We start from the raw sequence: 20129 nt of genomic DNA, 5'->3' as shown, positions 1-20129 counted from the left end.
CTTAACTTAGCTATCTCTTATATTTAGTGGAGGAAAACACTTATGACATCAGTTATGACATCCCTTACGCGACTCTGGAATTTGTAGTCTTTCTAGTTGCGTATTTTTCATAGTCTTATATTTCAACAGTTTTACGATAAACTGGAAATCATTTTTTAAGATTGACAAACATCATATGTGTAATTCGTGGCACAATTCAATTTTCTCACGCCATTGACTTCAATACATAATTTTTCCGAAATAAGGTCCCATGAGGTCCACCGGAAAGGGAGGGACTTCGCCTCTCTATACAGTTTGGCCGAAAAGCAATGCTTTTCGAACTGGGCAACCCTGTCTCCTAAAAATGACGTTCCCAAAGAACTAAACTGCATTCTCAACTACGTTTAGCGAGAAACGTATTTTCTCCCACGTTACGTTTGTTATAAACATATCTTAAATACATTTATTTTCTACATATCTTTGCCATTTATTGTCTTGCTTATAATAATGATAATTTATAAATATAATTTTAGAGCACACATTTGAAATAGTCTTTGAATATTTACCTAACTGTTCCTTTTCAGATTGTTAAACATTTTGAGAATTGTTTAACTTTTCCCTTCAGATTTTGAAATTACATTGGATTGATACTTTAAGTAATGGAATTATGTTATCATACCATTGTCTTTTTGATTTAATATTTAATGAAGCTTAAGTAAATATAATCCTAAATTGAAGACACTGCAATTTTGCATATTACAGATTGATTAGATCACCAGTGTGAATTTCTTATACCTAAGCTGGATCTCTTATGATCCTGATTTTAAATGCTTTTGACTGATTGCCTTAAATAAATCTTTAAGTTGCCAGCTGGTTTTTATTTTATAATTTGATAAATAAGATTAACTAATGATTAAATGTTAAAACATATTAGTTTAATAAATGGTTTTGCTATTATGTATCTGTGATTGTATATGTGTCTTTTGACAAAAGATGCTCCAAACACTGACGAGAGATGATGTTTCTATTATGATTGGCTGTCTCGATCATTTTGATTGAATGTTTCATTCTTATTATGTTGTTCTTAATGTGATTGTTATTGAGGCAATCGATGTTGTGGAAGTCCACACTCAAATCTGAAGATTCCCATTGATTTAAGTATTGAACAAAATATTATTAGACTCAGGTTTTTAGGTCATCAAAATTGATCAAAAGAGAGGAACTGTTGGGGAAATATTTTCCAAGGCCCATAACTTTGACCCAGTTGATCAGTTCATACTGTCCTGACTGAGCACACGCACCTGTAACCTTGGCTGCTGTGCTCTCAGTGTTTTGTCTCCCTGTTCCTGCCTGTTGGCATCAGCTGATAGAGGTGTTTTCTGATTATATCTTGTTATGCACAATGTTAATTATTCTCTCTGAACTAGCTAAATACATGGGTCTGGGGTAGAGTTCTTCAGAATTGATTGTGGCATCTCAACCGTGTGGTCAACTCGTGGCCCGTGATATGTTGAAGCTCCAAATAAACCGTCAGTGTTTGCCATCAAAACTCAGAAGTCTCCCCCACAAATGTATTATTAGTAGTAGGCTAACTAATACAAAGTCAAACAGTATCAATTTCATTAAGAACTAATGGTAAAATTGTATCTTTATCACTCTTCAAAGACAGCAGAAAACATGCAATATGTACTATGGAGGGGAATTTGACAGAGGATGAAAGTACTTCATTTCATTTCAGGTAGCAGTCAAATGAGTACCGAGTCCAACAGTGTCAGTTTTATTAAGAAGTTGTGGTAAAAAAAAATATTTGTATCACTCATTGAATATAGCAGGGAAAAAAAGTGAAGAGCAGTTGATTTGAAAAAACAAACTCGAGAGACGGCTGATTTGACCGCAGTGCAGAATCGCTGTATAGTTTAAATCTTCTAACAATGTTGTCCGTTTTAGACATAGGCCTATTATATTTACAGCCCTTAATAATATTCATTTTCTGGGCTCAATATGTGTCTTGGCCGTTTTCGTTGTGATTGCTAAATTCACCTTGTTTCCCCTTGTTTATAATATCACCGTTCCAAGCAAACGAGGGCTTTTGTTTTTAAATCACTTCCGCGAGTTTCGCCCCGCCCCTCGCTCCAATGACCATTAGAACATTTAGTAAGGTAAAAAAACAAAAAGGCATCTCAGACGCTCTTCCGCTTACTTGTGTAATAAAGAAAAACAAATGGACCGTAGATACACTGATTAGGGAGACACCATCTGGTCACAACTTTAAATATTTGACCATGTTTATGTGCAAATGAAGAACTCTCACTGGTTCAGAACCTTTTTTCTTGAGTGAGTCTCTTTTCTTTTCTGACTATACGGACTATCTTCTTGTTCTTTTCTGGACCTATCCACTATCTCTTGTCTCTGTCCAGTGAATTACACTTTTGTTACTGGAGCAGGTAAAGCATACAACAGATACTTTCAGCATTATCGGAGCACGAAGTGGAAGCTTGGATGAAACACAGCGAACTTCTAAACAATGAACACCTGCAACTTGGAAGAAATAAAGTTGAGTTTTAGGCGTTCTATTATTGCAATGCAAACCCATGATGTAATGACTGTATGATGTAATAATTTAGTCATTGAATGACTAGTGGGGGTTGCTAGTGAATTAATTTCCGAAAAAAAAAAAAAAGTTTGAGAAACACTGCGCTTGTGGATTGTCAAAGAAAAAAATGTCTATGCAAATGTTATTATTAAGAATAATTGAAAAAAAAATTATAAAAAATATTAATACATTTTTTTTATAATATATATTTTTTAATTTTCCATTTTTATTTTGTAATTATCTCGCGACCCCCACTCTGGGTCTCGCGAACCCCCGGGGGGTCGCGACCCCCACTTTGGGAACCCCTGGTTTAGACAACAAAAACAGAGTGAAGCTCTCATTTCATAGACAATCTTTGAGTACAGACACCGTCCTGCAGAGAGCACACAACCCAACAGCACATTTTTGTTCTGGCATCACTTTACAAAACGTTTGCATTAAGACACTAAGACTAGCTGGTCCCTTGTAAAGGTGAGTCCTCCTTAAATGAGCAGTGGGTGATCAGCAGGTGAAAGGCAGGACACGGGAACTTGATCCAGAGGAGATGTAACGATTATTAAACAAAAAATAGTCAAGTCAAGGGGTCAAAGAAATTAACATTTGTGATTATTCGCAAATCGGTTGCAGGTGGGTGAAATCAGGCTTAGGGAGTAACGTATTACATGTAACAGCATTAGGTCATCAGGATACAAAATAGACGAATGTACGCTCTTACAGTTACAGAAGCAGCTGACGACCAACACACTTGTGTCTTTTGAAATGATTATGCTATTCAAATATTTTGTCACAAACATTGCAGCTCTATTTTTCCTCTGCTGTGTGGACTCTCATGTGTGCCTTTAAATTATCCCTCCATGTAAAAGTTTTTTTACAGACTGTACATGTGAATGGTTTCTCTCCTGTGTGGACTCTCATGTGTTCCTTTACATTTCCACTATGTGAAAAAGCTTTCTTACAGACTGTACAGGTGAATGGTTTCTCTCCTGTGTGGACTCTCATGTGTTCCTTTACATTTCCACTATGTGAAAAAGCTTTCTTACAGACTGTACAGGTGAATGGTTTCTCTCCTGTGTGGACTCTCATGTGTACATTTAAACTTCCAATCTGTGAAAAAGCTTTCTTACAGACTGAGCAGGTGAATGGTTTCTCTCCTCTGTGTCTTCTCATGTGTACATTTAAACTTCCAATCTGTGAAAAAGCTTTCTTACAGACTGAGCAGGTGAATGGTTTCTCTCCTGTGTGGACTCTCATGTGCACCTTTAAATGTCCACTCTGTGAAAAAGCTTGCTTACAGACTGAGCAGCTGGATGGTTTATTTTCAGCACTACGTTGTGGATCACTGACAGATTCATGTCTATTTTTCAGTGAGTTTGAGCCTGATGCAGGTTCTCTGGTCTCTTTCCAATCAGCAATGTCTTCAGTGTCAGGTTCTGAAGAGTCTCCTGCATCAGGTTCAGAAGACTCTTCAGTGTCGTCTTCAGTCTTTGGTTGTAAACTGCTCTCTGGATCTGAGTTCCTGGCTGGTTCTGGTCCTCGACAGTCATCTCCATCAGCTTCTGTTTCCATGTGTTCAGTTTGTCTTTGATCAGGCTGTGAGGACTGAGGTCTCTCTTTATCATCTTCACTCTTCACAGGGTCAGGAGTGAAAGTGGATTTGGTGATATCAGCCTCCTCCAGCTCCTGAAGCTGCTCTCCCTCCTGACTGATCCTGAGTTCCTCCTGTTCCTGCTTAATGTGTGGGGGGGGCACTGGGTCCTCCTGGTCCAGACTGGTGCTCCACTCCTGCTGTTCAGGGAGAAGCTCTTCCTTAACCACCACCGGCAGCTGGACATCTGCAGGAAACAGGAAACACAGTCAGAACAAACGGTTAAGTGTTAGCATTCAAAAATCTAATCACCATTACAATGGGTGACATTTTGCAGCCCTTATTAATGCCTTTGTTTTTATATTTTCACCTTATCTTTCTTAGTCCCACCTATTGTGTATTTTTGTTGGCTCAATTCACCTCATGTAGCCCCGCCCCTTTCCACTTCCAGTTAAAAATGAAAAAGGTTTTTTTCTTCTGGTATAGCACTAGCTGCAATGCAAACAATTGTATTTGGGATTGTTCACAGATACACTACGCCTACAGTATAGAATGTAAATACTCTGTTACAAATAAAAATCCTGCATTCAAACCTTATTTAAGTAAAAGTATGCAAGTATTAACAGAACATTTTACAGCACCTTCTTATGTAAAAGTAATGATGGTGCAGTAAAATGTTCCTTGTCAGTGTTTAACTTATGAGGTTTCTTGATTATTATGTATGTTGCATTTTACTGCTGTACATGTTCAAAGTTGCGCTTGTATAAATGATTATAGATGAAGGAACCTGCTAAATATTAAAATGTGTGTTTCCTATATACAGTACCAGTCAAAAGTTTGGACTCCTTCTCATTCAATGGTTTTTGTTTATTTTAATTTATTTCTACTTTGTATATTAATACTGAAGACATAAAACTATGAAAGAACACATATGGAATTATCTAGTGAGCATAAAACTGTTAAAAAAAAAATTAAGAATATCTTTTGTTTTAGATTCTTCAAAGTCGCCCCCTTTTGCCTTGATGACAGCTTTGCACACTCTTGGCTTCTCTCAGTCAGCTTCATGAGGTAGACACCTGGAATGGTTTTCCATTAACACGTGTGCCTTGTCAAGAGTCAATGTGTGGAATGACTTGCCTTCTTAATGTGTTTGACACCATCAGTTGTGTTGTGCAGAGGTAGAGTTAGTGCACAGTGGAAAGCCCTATTTGACTGCTGTTGTAATCCATATTATAGCAAGAACGACTCAACCCAGTAAATAGAAACGACCGTCCATCGTCACTTTAAGAAATGAAGCCCAGTCGATCCGGAAAATGTCAAGAACTTTGAATGTATCCTCAAGCGCAGTCGCAAAAACCATTGAACGCTATGATGAAACTGGCTCTCATGATGACCCCTCCTGGAAAGGAAGAGCAAGAGTTACCTCTGCTGCAGAGGAAAAATACATCAGAGTTACCAGCCTCAGAAACCGCAAATTAAAGCACCTCAGATTAGAGCCCACATAAATGATCACAGAGCTCAAGGAGCAGACAATCTTAACATGCACTGTTCAGAGGAGACTGCGTGAATTAGGCCTTCGTGGTCCAATTGGTGCAAAGATCCACTAATGAGGATGAACAACAAGACGAAGAGAATTGTTTGGGCCAAGAAAACACAAGGATTGGACATTAGACCAGTGGAAATCTGTACTTTGGTCTGATCGGTCCAAATTAGAGGTTTTTGGTTCCAACCTCTGTGTCTTTGGGAGAAGCAGAGAATGTGAGCGGATGGCTTCTGCATAAGTGGTTTCCACTGTGAAGCATGGAGGAGGAGGTGAGGTGGGGGGCTTTGCTGGTCTCACTGTAGGTGATTTATTCAGAATTCAAGGCACCCTTAACCAGCATGGCTACCAAAGCATTCTGCAGTAGCCAGCAAAATATAAATCATATTCTGGATTATTGTAACACTTTCTTGTTAACTAGATCATTCCATATGTGTTCTTTTATAGTTTTAATGTCTTCAGTATAAATCTACAAAGTAGAACCAATTTAAATAAATAAAAAACTTCAAATGAGAAGATGTGTCCAAACGTTTGACTGCGTCTAATACTAGTGTATATCTCCCTCAACAAAAAAAAGATATATATATATATATATATATATATATATATAATATATATATATTTAAGCAATAGATCACGACAGGCCGTGGTATATGCTCATTATATCACAGCTAAGGGGCGTGGTTTGGCCCGACGCGAAGTGAGCTATTGCTTTTATAAAACGGTTACCAAGTGTGGCAATATGAAAGAAAAATACACAATCTAATTTAAATAGTTTTTATTAGCAAATAATGATGTTCAAATTAAAAGTCCCTCCGTTGCCTTCTGCACGAAAGGTGGTTGCTATGCAACAACTCTAACAGCTAGCGAACATATTAGACAGAGCGTTGATCCATTATTTGGCTATTTACTTACATTCATTTGTATGTTGCCGTTTATTGTGCACCCACTGAAAAACTGTCCAGCATCAGTAGCATGGCTAACGTGGTTACTTGTACAGGTTGAGGTTGTTCGATGCTGCTGCTTGGCGTGGCAAGAATATTGCTCCACTTTCTCCGGTCCCCGAGATTCGGCTTCCAGTAGCTCTGGAGAGAGCTTTCGCACCTGTGGCCACTAACGGTCATAATTTCTCTGCTTTGTTTCAAGACCTGCATCAGAAAGCTTTTGAATGGTGGTACTTTTCCAGTTGGTCTACCTGCTCTTCGTTAGGTGCTTTTTTTTCTGGAGATAGGCACTGCTCAATCCACTACTCCATAGTAAGACCCCCCCGGAGGTCGAAGTTAATCTTAAATGTTTCAATGTTATGCTTTGTAATTTTGTTTCGTAACGGAAGAAATGCAAATATATTTATAAAACTGACAAGTAAAATCAAGCAATCTGATTGGTCGATAGTGTTTTTGCGGACCTCTTTGATTACAGATTTGAAAACATTGTTGCTTGCTTTAAAAGTAGCACAATTCATTATGTCAAACCTTGGAAAGTGTCTAGATATCCCTGCCCTAATGCCAAAGGAACTGCACACTGAATATGTTTTGCCGTTTGATGTCTATGTCTGGACTGCTGCGTAAAAGGGAGGGTTTCTGCCCCGTTACTTCTCCGCTGCTTTCTTGTTCCAGTATGAAAAGCAAACTGCAGGCAGTTTGCTTTTCAGCCCAACGGTATACTGTTTTTCTTAGACGCGGAGGGATACTGACTTGTTGTGTAAAGTAACTTACAATTCTACCCGTGGTATAGACAAGTTTACGCGACAAACCATGTTGCTTTCTGAAGCCTGACTGATGTTTAGACAGGATGTCATTTGTACATAAAAAAATCCTTTACCTGTTCACTCACTAGGCGTTCAAGAACTTTAGCCAGAACTGATCATTTAGAGATGGGCCGATCATTATTTAATAAAGTGGCCTCCCCACCTTTTAGTAGAGGCAGGACATACGCTGACTTCCACAATTTTGGAATTGTATTTGTGCTGAGGGAGAGGTTAAAAAGAGTAGTAAGAGGTGGAGCAATAAAATCTGCAGCTATCTTTAAAAAGAAAGGTTCTACGTTGTCCGGGCCAGCCGGTTTCTTCGGATCTAACTTGGTTAAAGCTTCACGAACAACATCAACAGTAAAAGGAGTAAAACTAAAATGGTTTTCCAAAACACGGACTGTGGTGTTCACAGAAGCAGAGTTAGTGACAGAATCAAACAGAGAGCCACAGGACACAAAATGCTCATTCAAACAATTTAACATAGTGGCCCTGTCCGATAAATAAATAAAAAACTTTGAATGAGAAGATGTGTCCAAACTTTTGACTGCGTCTAATACTAGTGTATATCTCTCTCAAAATATATATTCTGTATATATATATTAGGGCTGTCAAACGGTTAAAATGCTTAATCAGATTAATCACAGCTTAAAAATGAATTAATCATGATTAATCACCATTCGAACTATGTCCAAAATATGCCATTTCTTTATGTATATTGTTGTGGGAATGGAAAGATAAATGAAGAAGGCGGATATATCCATTTAACATACAGTATGTATGTTTATTATAACATTTTTCTGTGTGTCAAAATGAAAGACAGCCCACACACCTATCAATCATCAAACCGTGGGGTCTTAATTCATTATGTGTTGAGTTCTATCAATGGGGGAGTAACTCAGTAAAGTCGACGGGGGGGCTAGTGGAGTACTTCGTGACCACAGAGCGTGAACGTTGTGATCAGCTGTTTTAGCGCAGTTCTCCAGTGAAGGGGGGGGGGGGGGGAGTCTCCCTCCGCAGCCGGTTGGCGTAGTTTTGGCACAATTACGTTGTAGAGATCGACGTTAACAGCAGCCCTGTCTGTGCAAACGGAGACCGACTCTATCGTCCGATGATCTAACCGCCTTCTGGAAAAGCTTCACAAGTACGTCGGTACGCAAATGCGCTTTGTGACACAAGTGCCGGTACGCATTTCAAATTACGCACATAACCTGCGTACCAGTTATGTGCACCCCTGTACTATAGCAAAAGTATTCTCCGTCGGGACTTCCTGCAACAACACCACGCCGTTATCTTGATTCTGATTTGCCAGAAGACATTATCAAAGATGTTCTATTGAGAAGACGATCACTACGTGACAAAAGTTTTCAAAACCGTTTCTAGTCTTCGGTATTTCCAGACAAGTGGCTACTGAAATCAATCTTACTAACTGCTGTCTGTGCAATTCTCGGCGCGAGTTGGCAGACTTTATTTTGCTTACTTTAACATCATTTTTCATGGTCGGGCTAAGCCATTTCTTGATATGGGTGTAGCCTACCCCAGCCATACCCTGGCGCTGCCACTGGTGGGATGTATAGACAAGTTTACGCGACAAACCACGGGTAGCGCCATAACCCTACACAAATGCACTTCATTTCCGCCGGAAGTCTTTTGCACAGCGTCTGTCGGTGTAAACCGATGTAAACAGTCAGACGGGCACTGGTGTAAACACAGCGATTTCGATGCTAACAGTGATGCTAGCTTGGGAACACGATTCTACTTCTTTGACTGGAGATGGCGTTACTCTCCCCCACCCGAATTCAGTGCAAAACTGGGAGGATAACATGACGACGTGGCCCAGCATAACGTACAGCAAAATTTGCTCCTACTTCGTTCAATCCATGGCCATAGATGGAAAAGCAATGGACAGTCTGAAGGCCTCCGAGGCATATCAATATTTGCACAGCAACAAAGTTGGTTGTGTCATGTCATACAAACATGATCGTTTTGTTTATCTAAAAGCAAAGGTAGAGCCTAGCCAGTGTTTGAACAATGCGTGGCATAATGCTTGGGTGCTGGTAACTGAAGCTGGAGAAGTCAAAACTGCGGGATGTACGTGTGTTGCTGGACCAGGGAGATCACTTGCAGAATTTTTGGCAACAAAGAACTGTGAAATCACAACTGTGGCAAACGGAAATAGGAAAGATTACCATATTGCCTGCAATGGTCCAAAAGGCTACTATATGCAGGTACAAATTGGGATGCACTGCACAGGGCTTCAGCACTCCAAGTTGGTGATCTGGAACAAAACTGAGCACCTAGAAATCGAAGTACCCTACGACCAAGACTTTGTCCAGGGGCATATCATAAGGCTGCGCACATTCTACTTTGCCCACATGCTCCCGAAAATTGTTGACGATTTTGTTGAGGGAAGGTTACAGTTCTGCAGTAAATATCTCAGCATTTTAAAACCAAAATAAACTGCCTTATTTAGGTCATGCCCACAGGAGCCAACAGTTGTCTGTTGTTTACATAATGCACAATTTACATGATCTCTTTATGCTGTGCAATATATCATATGTGCCTGTACTGTTTGAGTGAAAATAAAGTTTGATGTAATTTAATTTCATTATTGCACTGTTATTGCATTATTGCATTTCATATGTTCCTTAGAGTGCTACAATTTCTTTTAACACAGTTCATCATTCATATTAAGCTCATACTGTACATAAATAACACTGAATGAATTAATTGTTTAGATGAAACTAAAGAAATGGCTTCAACAAGAAAGATCACATGTTTAATCCTAACAGATATTACAAATTAAAATATAAAAGCAGCCCACACAATTACATCACTATGAAAATATTCATATATAATATTAAAAAATACAATGCATGCAGTATTTGTTGTGTTTATCTGTATTTAATGAACAACATGGCTGGGTGCTGGGTGCTGGTTTGTGGTCGTAACACTCTCTATCTAACCACTCGTTCAGGTGCTTTCTCGAGTGATTGCAACCAACTACCGCACACGTAGTTCCCGAACCACTTTTCTTCATGTTGTAATTGTTATATCCTCTTTGTCTCTGGGATATCAGTGCTTTGTCGGCACAACGGAGCTAGCTAGCAAAACAAACCCAGTCCGCCAAAACGGAAGTGCATTGCATCGAAGGGAGGAGTTCAGGATGTAGAGCGGAAACGGCTCAATAACTTGTGTATACGCTCAGTATATCACGGCTAAGAACCAATCAGATTGCTTGATTTGACTTGTCCGTTTTATAAATACAGAATGTATTATAAATACATGTTAGCAATAATTGATTGATGAGATTTTACATTAATTTATATTAATTTTTTAATTACTTAATGACCTTTGTACTAGTTCCCCTATTCTTTATCAAGTAACATTTTAGATTAGTTTAATTTATTATTTAACATATTTATTCATTGATTTCTTTATGAATTATTCTCGCACAATTTGAATTAATCGAAAGTGTTGTTATTATTTGCTTTTTACACATTTAAAATGAAAAGGTGAATAAAGAAGCACATTAAGACTAAAGTATCAATGTATGTCACATTTAACCAACTAGTGCCTACATGTATGGGTAATATTTAAATCAGTAAATTAAATGGCATATTATTCAATGTATGTATTTTTATAAATATATTTATTTTGGTAGGTTTGCTCTTTCGTAATACATTTTAATTATAATAATAAAGTACAATTGTCTAATAATACTTACATACTTTTACTTAAATAAGATATTAATGCAGTACTTTAACTTGCAATGGAGTATTTTCACAGCGTGGTGTTTGTACTTTTACTTCAGGATTTACTACCTGCAGCAAGTGCTGAAAAAGGGTCTAAAAGTGTTATTAATGTGATAATAAAGTGCGACTGAAGAGTTAATTAAGGGTAAAGGGAACAGACCTGCTCTGTGTGTCCGAAGCTGAGGCTGTAAAACAGCGTCCAGTAGTTTCTGGAGTCTCTTGTTCTCCTCGTTGGAAAGAGACAGCTCCTCCTCGAGCTCTCCTATCGTTTTTTCAAACAGAGCAAATATCTCTTCAACAGTGAGTCGCTGCTTCTTCAACGACAGCAGCATTTGGACTTTACTCATGTTTACTAGATCACCTTTTCCTGCAGACTCCGTTAAACACACCGTTTCTTTCTCCATCAAACTCTTAATCTGACTAGTGTTGCTAACGTGTTTCCAGCTAGCATGCTAAGCTAGCTCCTATAGTCCGAGGTAAACGCTCCAGAAAAAAGAGCACACAGTCCATTCAGAGGTTTATCCAAACACACAGATGATGGATCAGTAGCGCTGGAGCTCACACACACTTTCTCAGGAACACAGAGAGAGAGAACCGTAGCGACGAGACGCTGTTGCCAAATAAGATGTGGGACGAACAACTGGTGATATTCTCTAACGGTAGGCAGTTGTATCAGGGGCGTGTACAGAGTGGAGCTGGCTGTGTCTTAGAACAGGAAGAAGAGGGAGGGCTTATCAAAAATCTGAATCATTCCAGGAGGAGGAGCAGCGCTGAACTGTTTCCTCATTTACAAACGGGGTCTCGCTTACAACCTGCTCTACATTTAAAAACAGTCTTCAGCTGTAAAATATTTGCTTTAAATTCCGGCTTTCGTAGCACACAGCTCCAAACTTATGGTAGCAGTGGTGTAAGAAGTACTCAGATATTCTACTAAAGTAAAAGTAGAAATACTACAGGGTAAAAATACTGTGTAACAAGTAAAAGTACAAAAGCATTGGTATCAAAATATATTTAAAGTACCAAAAGTAAAAGTACTCCTTATGCATAATTGCCCTTTTCAGAATCGTATATATATATATATGTATATATATTGAGTTACTGGGTTACTATAATGATTATTGATGTGTTTTATCACAGTTAGTAAATGTAGAGCTAATTTGAATAACTTGATGTCCTGCTGCTGGCTATCTTATCCTATAAATAACTGTCAAAGTGTGTTTAATAATTGATTTATATTTTTGAATGATCTACTAATCTATATCTAATGAGTAAATAAAAGCTATTGTTAGAAATTAAAATCAATGTTTTAATGGGGAAATGTAGTTTAAACATGCCGTCAGTTTTAATGCTCTTTTATACTGAAAAACCAGAAATTCTTGTGCACAAGCAGTTAAGCTTTTATTCTGAAAATCCTTCATCTCCGGTTAGCATTTAGCATGTGGCTAATATACGATTTCCTGAAGAGGTGAATTTAGTAGCGAAATGATATAGAGTGGTGCAAACCGAAGCCTACTGATTTAACACTACAACTATAGATGTCGAGATACTACCATGCTGAATATTAAATGGAGGAACAGTTTATTTGAATACATTGTTTACAGACAAGAGTAGCATGTGACAACATCCGGAATGACCGGAAACCAAACGAGCCGAGAAGTATTGTTTAGAGTATTGATTACAGCGTTTAGAATGTGTTAAATGAAAAGTGATGAAAGAGAATATGAGGAGAAACAGCGTGTTAAGCATATATTGAATGTGAAAAGAACCTATCCTCTGTTTAAATGCAATAACGGACATTGGAGACGAGGCGAGCCGGCTGGCGGGGAGGAGCCAGCACACCATATATAAACAGCCACGGAGGAGAGATCCAGGCTCCTTTTCTCTTCCCTATCGAGGAGCGGATCACAGCTGTTTGTCTGACTGAACAATATTCTGTCTGTAACACTACCGCGCCTTTTTAAATTAAAGTACCCAATTGAACTTTCACAGAGACTCCATTTAGTCTCCTATTTTAAAGCTTCTCTCCTGGTCGGGAGAATAACGAACACAGTTAACAATCTGGTGAGTTCCCTGACGTGATCTCGCTGACCGAGGAGAGAAAACCAACCGGCTGTTTTCTGGAGACGCTTGCAGCCATTCGACACACAAGAGCTCAAATCAATCGGTAATAAGATGCCTGTTATGACAAAGATTCTTCACTAGTTAAACTAGGCAAAGTTAGATTTGTGTGTTTGATGGCAGCCGGCTGATCCTGAAAATAGCTGTGCATTTTAATGTTAAAACAACCCAAATTCATAAAATAATCACTCTAAAACCACGAGGCGTTGTTTTGTCACAAGCAGGGTGAGTTCACACTTTCTTTTGTTCCATTAACCCTGCATGCTATTAACCACGTGTGGGTGTTGAATTTTAAATATATAGTGTGTGGACATTGTACTTCGGATAGGTGCCTTGCTGCTTTCACATGGGTGTCTCTTGTTACGTTAATAGTTATTTAGCCTATGACGTAAGGGTATATAGCCCATTTAACGACTTTTTGTTAAGATCTGGAGACATAGCGAATCGGTTAAGGGCCGAGAAAGTGAAAAGTAGCGGGGCATAGTGAATCAGTTAAGGGCTAAGACCGAAGTCAGTGAAGAAAGTCCTTTTCAAGAAAGGCTTGGTTAAGGTCTAGGCCTTTATCAGTGGTTAAAACTGTTCTGTTTAAAAAAAGATATTGCGGGTGGGTTACGGTAATCGGAGTTACAGCAGCAGTGCAGTAATAAGACGACGGTCTATTATCAGTGGCTGATAGGTCTCCATATTAGTCCCAGTTTGGCGTGTCCAAATAGCAACAGTTAACCATAGTCGACTATAAAGTCAAATATTACGTGAACAGGTTTATAGCTAGTGCGTAAGGGTTCCTAACTTTAAGTGATGATATCAATAAGATAAAGCCCATAGTCGACTATAAAGTCAAATATTACGTGAACAGGTTTATAGCTAGTGCGTAAGGGTTCCTAACTTTAAGTGATGATATCAATAAGATAAAGCCCATTTTTTCATAGTAAACTAGATAGAAATGTGGTTATTTTAAACTAAGTGTTGTTTTGGCTTGTATTTCAGGGTTTATGATACCACACCAGTGGTTTACTTTGTTACTGTTCGTTTAAAGATCACCTAGCCATTGTTTAAACTCCCACCTGGGAGCCGCATGGACAAATCTCTTTGTCTACAGGTCAGAGTGCGAAATAATCGGGTGCCATCTTGTTTACACCCCACATGTGGAAAAACAAAGACAGGGCAATCGCCATTTCGTGAAATGCTAATTCAAAGCACTCCTTTCTTTGTTCTTATGCAGCTGGTTTCACTCCAATGAGGCATTTTCCTGACCTCCATCTTGTGAAGAACGAATAATACTTCTTGTCACAGTTGGAACTAGAAGGCTGAATCAATTTTTGGATATTAGAGAGAAGGATTGTTGTATTTCCAAAGATTTGAAGTATTGCTGCTGGCAAATGTGTTTTGGCCGTTTTTGAAGTATTGCTGCTGGCAAATGTGTTTTGGCGGTTTTTGAAATATTCTTCTTTGCAAATGTGTTTTGGCGGTTATGTGTGTTATGTGTGTTTAACCATAGTGTAAATTCCTATTTTAAAGATATTTTTGAGGAAACTAAGTTTCTCCTTGTTAAAAACGAGTCAGTTTTGAAACAGCTATTCCCTAGTGGAACAAGCTGGAATTTAAAATAGCGCACTCTGGTGGTAGTACAGAATGATTACCCAAATAGCGGAAACACCATAACATTGTGAATATTCTTCTTTGCAAATGTGTTTTGGCGGTTATGTGTTGTGTTGTTTAACCATAGTGTAAATTCCTATTTTAAAGATATTTTTGAGGAAACTAAGTTTCTCCTTGTTAAAAACGAGTCAGTTTTGAAACAGCTATTCCCTAGTGGATTAAGCTGGAATTTAAAATAGCGCACTCTGGTGGTAGTACAGAATTATTACCCAAATAGCAGAAACACCATAACATTGTGAATTTGAACCAAATTCATATTTCAAAACTATACTGTACACTGTACAATTTTTATTTTTTAAACAATTTAGAATTTGCAAAAAATTTTATATTTTAATTTACTTTAATAATATAAAAAATTAAAAAAAAAAAAAAAAAATTAAAAAAAAAAAAAACCTGATTTAAAGTTAAGATCGGATGACATAGGATATTAAAATCAGGAACAAAGGTGCTAGTCGGAGGATTAGTGCTTCAATCCTTGATAAACTTCATAATTTCATTCGAATAAGAAGAGAACATGTCACTTAAAGACACTAAGTTGAGACCAGACGCAGAACCATGCACAACTGCAGTTATTAAGGAAAGGGTAAAAATCAGATCAGATGCTACAACAGTTCCAAATCTTAGATGGAAGACATGGACCCAATATAAGAAACTGTTGGAACAGTGGCAAACGAGAGGACTGCTTCCAGCAGATAATCAGCCTGAACCAACGAAAGCCCATAGAAAAGCAGTAATTGACCATGAAAATGGAGAATACCTGCGAGAACAACAAGCATGGATCAAAGCCGGACAACCCTCTTGGTATGGACCTGAAAACATTGCTATGAACAGAGCTGAAAAAAGAAAAGCTATGGTTGCAAGTCTGGTATTCCATCTGGAAGATGCCAGCCAAGGATTGACAAACAGCTTACATGTGGTAGAACTCAGCAGAAGAATGGAAGAGGAGACCAACAGAAGAATGGAAGAACTCAGCAGAAGAATGGAAAAGGAACTCAACAGAAGAATGGAAAAGGAACTCAACAGAGGAATGGAAGAGAGACGAAAGGCAGTTGAAGCCCATAATGACATTATTGCCGAAAGACAAAGGGAGGTGTCCGATAGGGTCGCTTGTCTCAAACCAGTGAAGAAGTCAACAAGAACCCAGCTGAACTAGAGAGTGACTGTTAGCGGGAGAACAGTGACGGAGCGACGGAGACTGGCCCAACATTTTCCAGCCAGTACATAAATGGACCCCGTCAGAAGACCGGGGCTGTGTTTAAAGGGGAACTTCACTTATTCTTAGCCAGAAGTGTAGTTTTTAATCAAACAATTATGTGATTTATGGAGTCAGATTACATTTTTCTCAAACACAATTTTATAATCGGTCTGAAGTATCTGTTTTAAGGCATGAGCCGCAGATTAAATAACATAACACTGATTGAGAGCTTGGATGAAGAAGTTGTAGGGTTTTTACAACAGTTTCAAGAATCAGTCTTTATTTATTTATTCTTGAGTAACTTTACTGATTTATAGTGTAGTGCGTAAGGCAATATCTCATTTGAGTGAGGGGCACCCCTTCATGCAGGTCACTCTCTGTGAGAATAGTTCATATTTTCCCTCCAGTTTGGGGAAATATTATTTTATCATATGGTAGTTCAGCAGTGTCAACCAATCCTCTAATCCTAGAGTTATCGAGACGCATTAGCGACACCAGAGGTATTGTTTTTCGCAGCAACGATGATGCATAATACCATTACAAAAGCCATCATTGAAACAAGTAAACTATTAGAAGTGCTAATTGCTGATTTTTTTTATAGTGAATATGCATTTATACCATCAGAAAACCATAAATCATACGATATTTTTGTACCCCTTGTGGGTACACGGAGAAGTTATATTTCTTTAATGCAACGTTATGGGTTTTACATGTCCTGTTCAGAATAGGGTAATCATTGCAATATTAATTGAGCATTTTATGCTCAAAGGAGGGAGTGTCATGATTATACAGATATGTTGATTTCAGTGACGTTGTAGTTAATAAATAATAACATGTAGTCAACAAGAGGTATGCCGAAGCTCGGGCCTTCTCCAAGGAGGGAGTGGTCCAGTTTGAGATATTAGACAAATAGAAGTGGATGAATATGTCAGAACTCTGAGTAATATTATGCAAGTTTTGTCTACACAGGCTAGGAAAACTACAGAGATACCAGAAGAGACACCAGAAGAGACTCCTGTTCGGCCAGGTGATTGGGTGAGGGTGAAAGTTCACAAAAGACAGTGGCTGATCCCCGGTGGACGGAAGCGTGAAAGGTTGTAACAAACTTCACACGCGCTCCGGTTTAAAGGTAAAGAAAAAGGAGCAAATTGACACCACCTCACACATTGTCACCCTTCACTGGCAACTTCCAGAACATTATTGGGAGTTAGGACTGATTTGGCAGAGCTGGAACAAAACAATAAATAGAAATAAGATAAAGATAGAAACAGCTCAAAAGACAAATTGTCTATAGATTTTTATAGATTGTACATTAATGTGAAAACCTATTTTTTTGTTTTACATCTGAAAAAGAGTCCAATTTTTTTGTATGTTATTTTTGGACTCGTTATTTAAATTCTGTAACGGACACAACCAGGGATAAAATAGAGATGATGACGAGAACAAAGCCAAACCAATTGTGGGGTCCCCTAGGGATAAGAGTACACAGGCTACTAACCCAAAAGTACAGCTTTGTACGTACAAACTCTATGAACAAAATTTCCCAGCAGACAGTGGCGACATTGCAGATATGTCCAGTCACCAAAGTTACTTATGTTCTAAATAACAGTGAGATTTAAAGTGATGGAGAAAATATGGAGACGTTCCTTTATAGTGTGTGAAATATGTGGTGCTTGAAGCATCTAGGTATTTAAATGTATGGAAGAAAGTGGTTTCCTGAAAGTTAATTGGAGTAAACATGTTACAGTGGGTGAAAACAATGTTTAGGGATTTGGTACAATTATTAGAAAACATTAACTGGGCTTAGATGACATTTAACATCAAAGAAAGATAGTATGGTTAAGAAAAAGGAGTGGGAAAGATTGGATTTATTTTACCTCAGTGTGTTAACTATAGATAATGCGTCCCGAGATCTCTCTCTCTCTCTCTCTCCGCCTGTCAGAACGCTACGACCCCAACTTCCAAGCAGACAAAAGACCTCACCACGGAAGACTCCTCCTCCTCCATCGAACAGACAGAAAAGCAGAGCTGAACCAACAATGACAAGACTTTATCCTGAACCATCTCCACCTGAGGCATCCAGAACTACAGGTGACATAAAAAGGCACACTCTCATCGGTCCCCCACAGGACACGAAGTTCCAAGCTGAGCCACAAGATTTGGACACAAGAGCAGAGTGTGGGACATGAGAGCGGAATACGCCCTCCATGCAACAAAGTAGAGACTAAAGGAGGAGATGAAAAGCAAAGCAAATGGGACACTGAAAAGAGTTACAGCGGAAGGGTCCAAGCGCAGATGGACTGAGGAGAAGGTGGACGGAGAATAGGACAGGACGGAGGAGTTGGCATGGTCCGGCAGAACGTGAGGGTCGTGGCTTGACAACCAGAGGGGGAGAGAAGGAAAACGGGAGTGAGTGAGTTTACACATAAACACACTTCTTCACCAACGAGAAATACGTAAAGAAAAAGATTTATTAGCCATGAATTAATCAATTGGTGAATTTATAAAGAAAAAAGAGGAAACTATTAAATAACCCTAAAAACACACTGAGGGTAGAACATATTATTCAATCTTTTCATCATATGAACAAATTATTCTTTAAGAGTTTTTTTATTCATGTGTGAATTTGGGGAAGATTGAATTTGTTACAGTATCGACCTACAGTTTAAAGGGATGGTTTTAGTAACCACTCTATAAAAGCAGACAAATCTTTATTTGTATGGAAAATGTTAAAGGTAGAGCTAGTACCAAGCCAAAGATAGTATTCCAATCTAGAGTATTGATTTCTCCATTTTAGCATGGTTATTACCTCAAGAGGGAAGATTAAGGTGGAAATAACACTTGTTTTTCGTCCAAGATGTAGAGTTTTAAAATGACACTGGGCAAAGAGCGAAAGCAAAGTTTAATTAAAAAAAAAAAAAAAAACTAATGTAGTTGGGAGTAATACATGCGGGGCCTTGGATCACTCATTGTGATGGTGCATATTTGTTACAACAAACATCGTTTAGGGAGAAGGGGTCGCTCAACCCACCCTGCAGATGTTTTAAATCTTACTTGCAGCTTCAGAGGGAGCGCACGGCACCAGAGTATGAGTTTTAAAATTCAAGCGCCACCAGCTCCTAAAAGTCATCCATTCAATCAGTGATGACCTGACTTTTAGAGATGTTATTTAAAGGAGAAACATATCTGCCATTAATGTAAATTCCGGAATTGAACTGCAAACCATTAATGAAATGACTTCTGTTTTAAAGTTCTTGTTAAAGGAGGGAGTGATTATCACATGCTCGGGCACCCAAGGTTCCACACACTGTTAAAGGGGTTAGCATAGCTATTTAAGTAGACAAGAATTGAAAATAAATTAGTATAATGAGTTATTGATATTCCACTGGTTCTCACACCATCTCAGGGACTTGATCACTGCATTAGAACAGACCACCCAAAGGTAATGAGAAGGAACTTTTAAGTGATGAAACTCTACAACTGTTGTAACTGAGCAAAATCTTCTCCCAGAAATGACTGTCTAGAATGCCGTACCCCAGAGTAGAACGTACAACGGCCCCTTCTAGAGAACATATTACTTTCATACCTTAAATGGTATGAAAGGAGGGAGGGTAAATTTCTCGTGAGGAGATAATTACAAATGCTAGCAGAACAAGACGACCCACCCCCGTATACAGATGTTGATGACAATGATGAGTTAGTTTAAATGATGGATGTTCGGAGATGAGATTGATCAATGAATGTCCAGCTGATGTGATTCTTTACATGATATCATGTGAAGAAGTGAGCAAAATAAAATGCTAAAATGGAGTGAATCCATTTCAATTTATTTTATACTATTCCAAGATAGTGTATTTTTATTTTCAATTTATTTTATACTATTCCAAGATAGTGTATTTTTATTTTCAATTTATTTTATACTATACCAAGATGGTCTATTTTATTTGACTTTACTATT

General features: G+C 38.4%; 1 protein-coding gene across 1 annotated transcript; it reads right to left on the bottom strand.

The window, feature by feature from the left end:
- Positions 1-1743: 1743 nt before the first annotated feature.
- LOC307018343 (uncharacterized protein) lies at positions 1744-12173 on the bottom strand. The gene is made up of 2 exons (XM_079648559.1): positions 11360-12173; positions 1744-4404 (listed from the first exon to the last, which is right to left on the bottom strand). The coding sequence occupies exons 1-2, from the start codon at positions 11601-11603 to the stop codon at positions 3374-3376; spliced, it is 1275 nt and encodes a 424-aa protein (XP_079504685.1). The 5' UTR covers positions 11604-12173; the 3' UTR covers positions 1744-3373.
- Between the last annotated feature and the right edge of the window lie 7956 nt (positions 12174-20129).

The sequence above is a fragment of the Notothenia rossii genome (genome assembly GCF_949606895.1).
Source record: "Notothenia rossii genome assembly, chromosome: 9".
In the NCBI taxonomy this organism is placed as follows: Eukaryota; Metazoa; Chordata; class Actinopteri; order Perciformes; family Nototheniidae; genus Notothenia; species Notothenia rossii.
This window is presented reverse-complemented; position numbering and strand designations above follow the sequence as displayed.

Coding starts and splice junctions, on each gene's coding strand:
- LOC307018343 (XM_079648559.1), bottom strand. CDS start 11,603: ATGGAGAAAGAAACGGTGTGTTTAACGGAGTCTGCAGGAAAAGGTGAT. Junction 4,405..11,359: donor GCTTCGGACACACAGAGCAG/GTCTGTTCCCTT, acceptor TGTTTCCTGCAG/ATGTCCAGCTGCCGGTGGTG.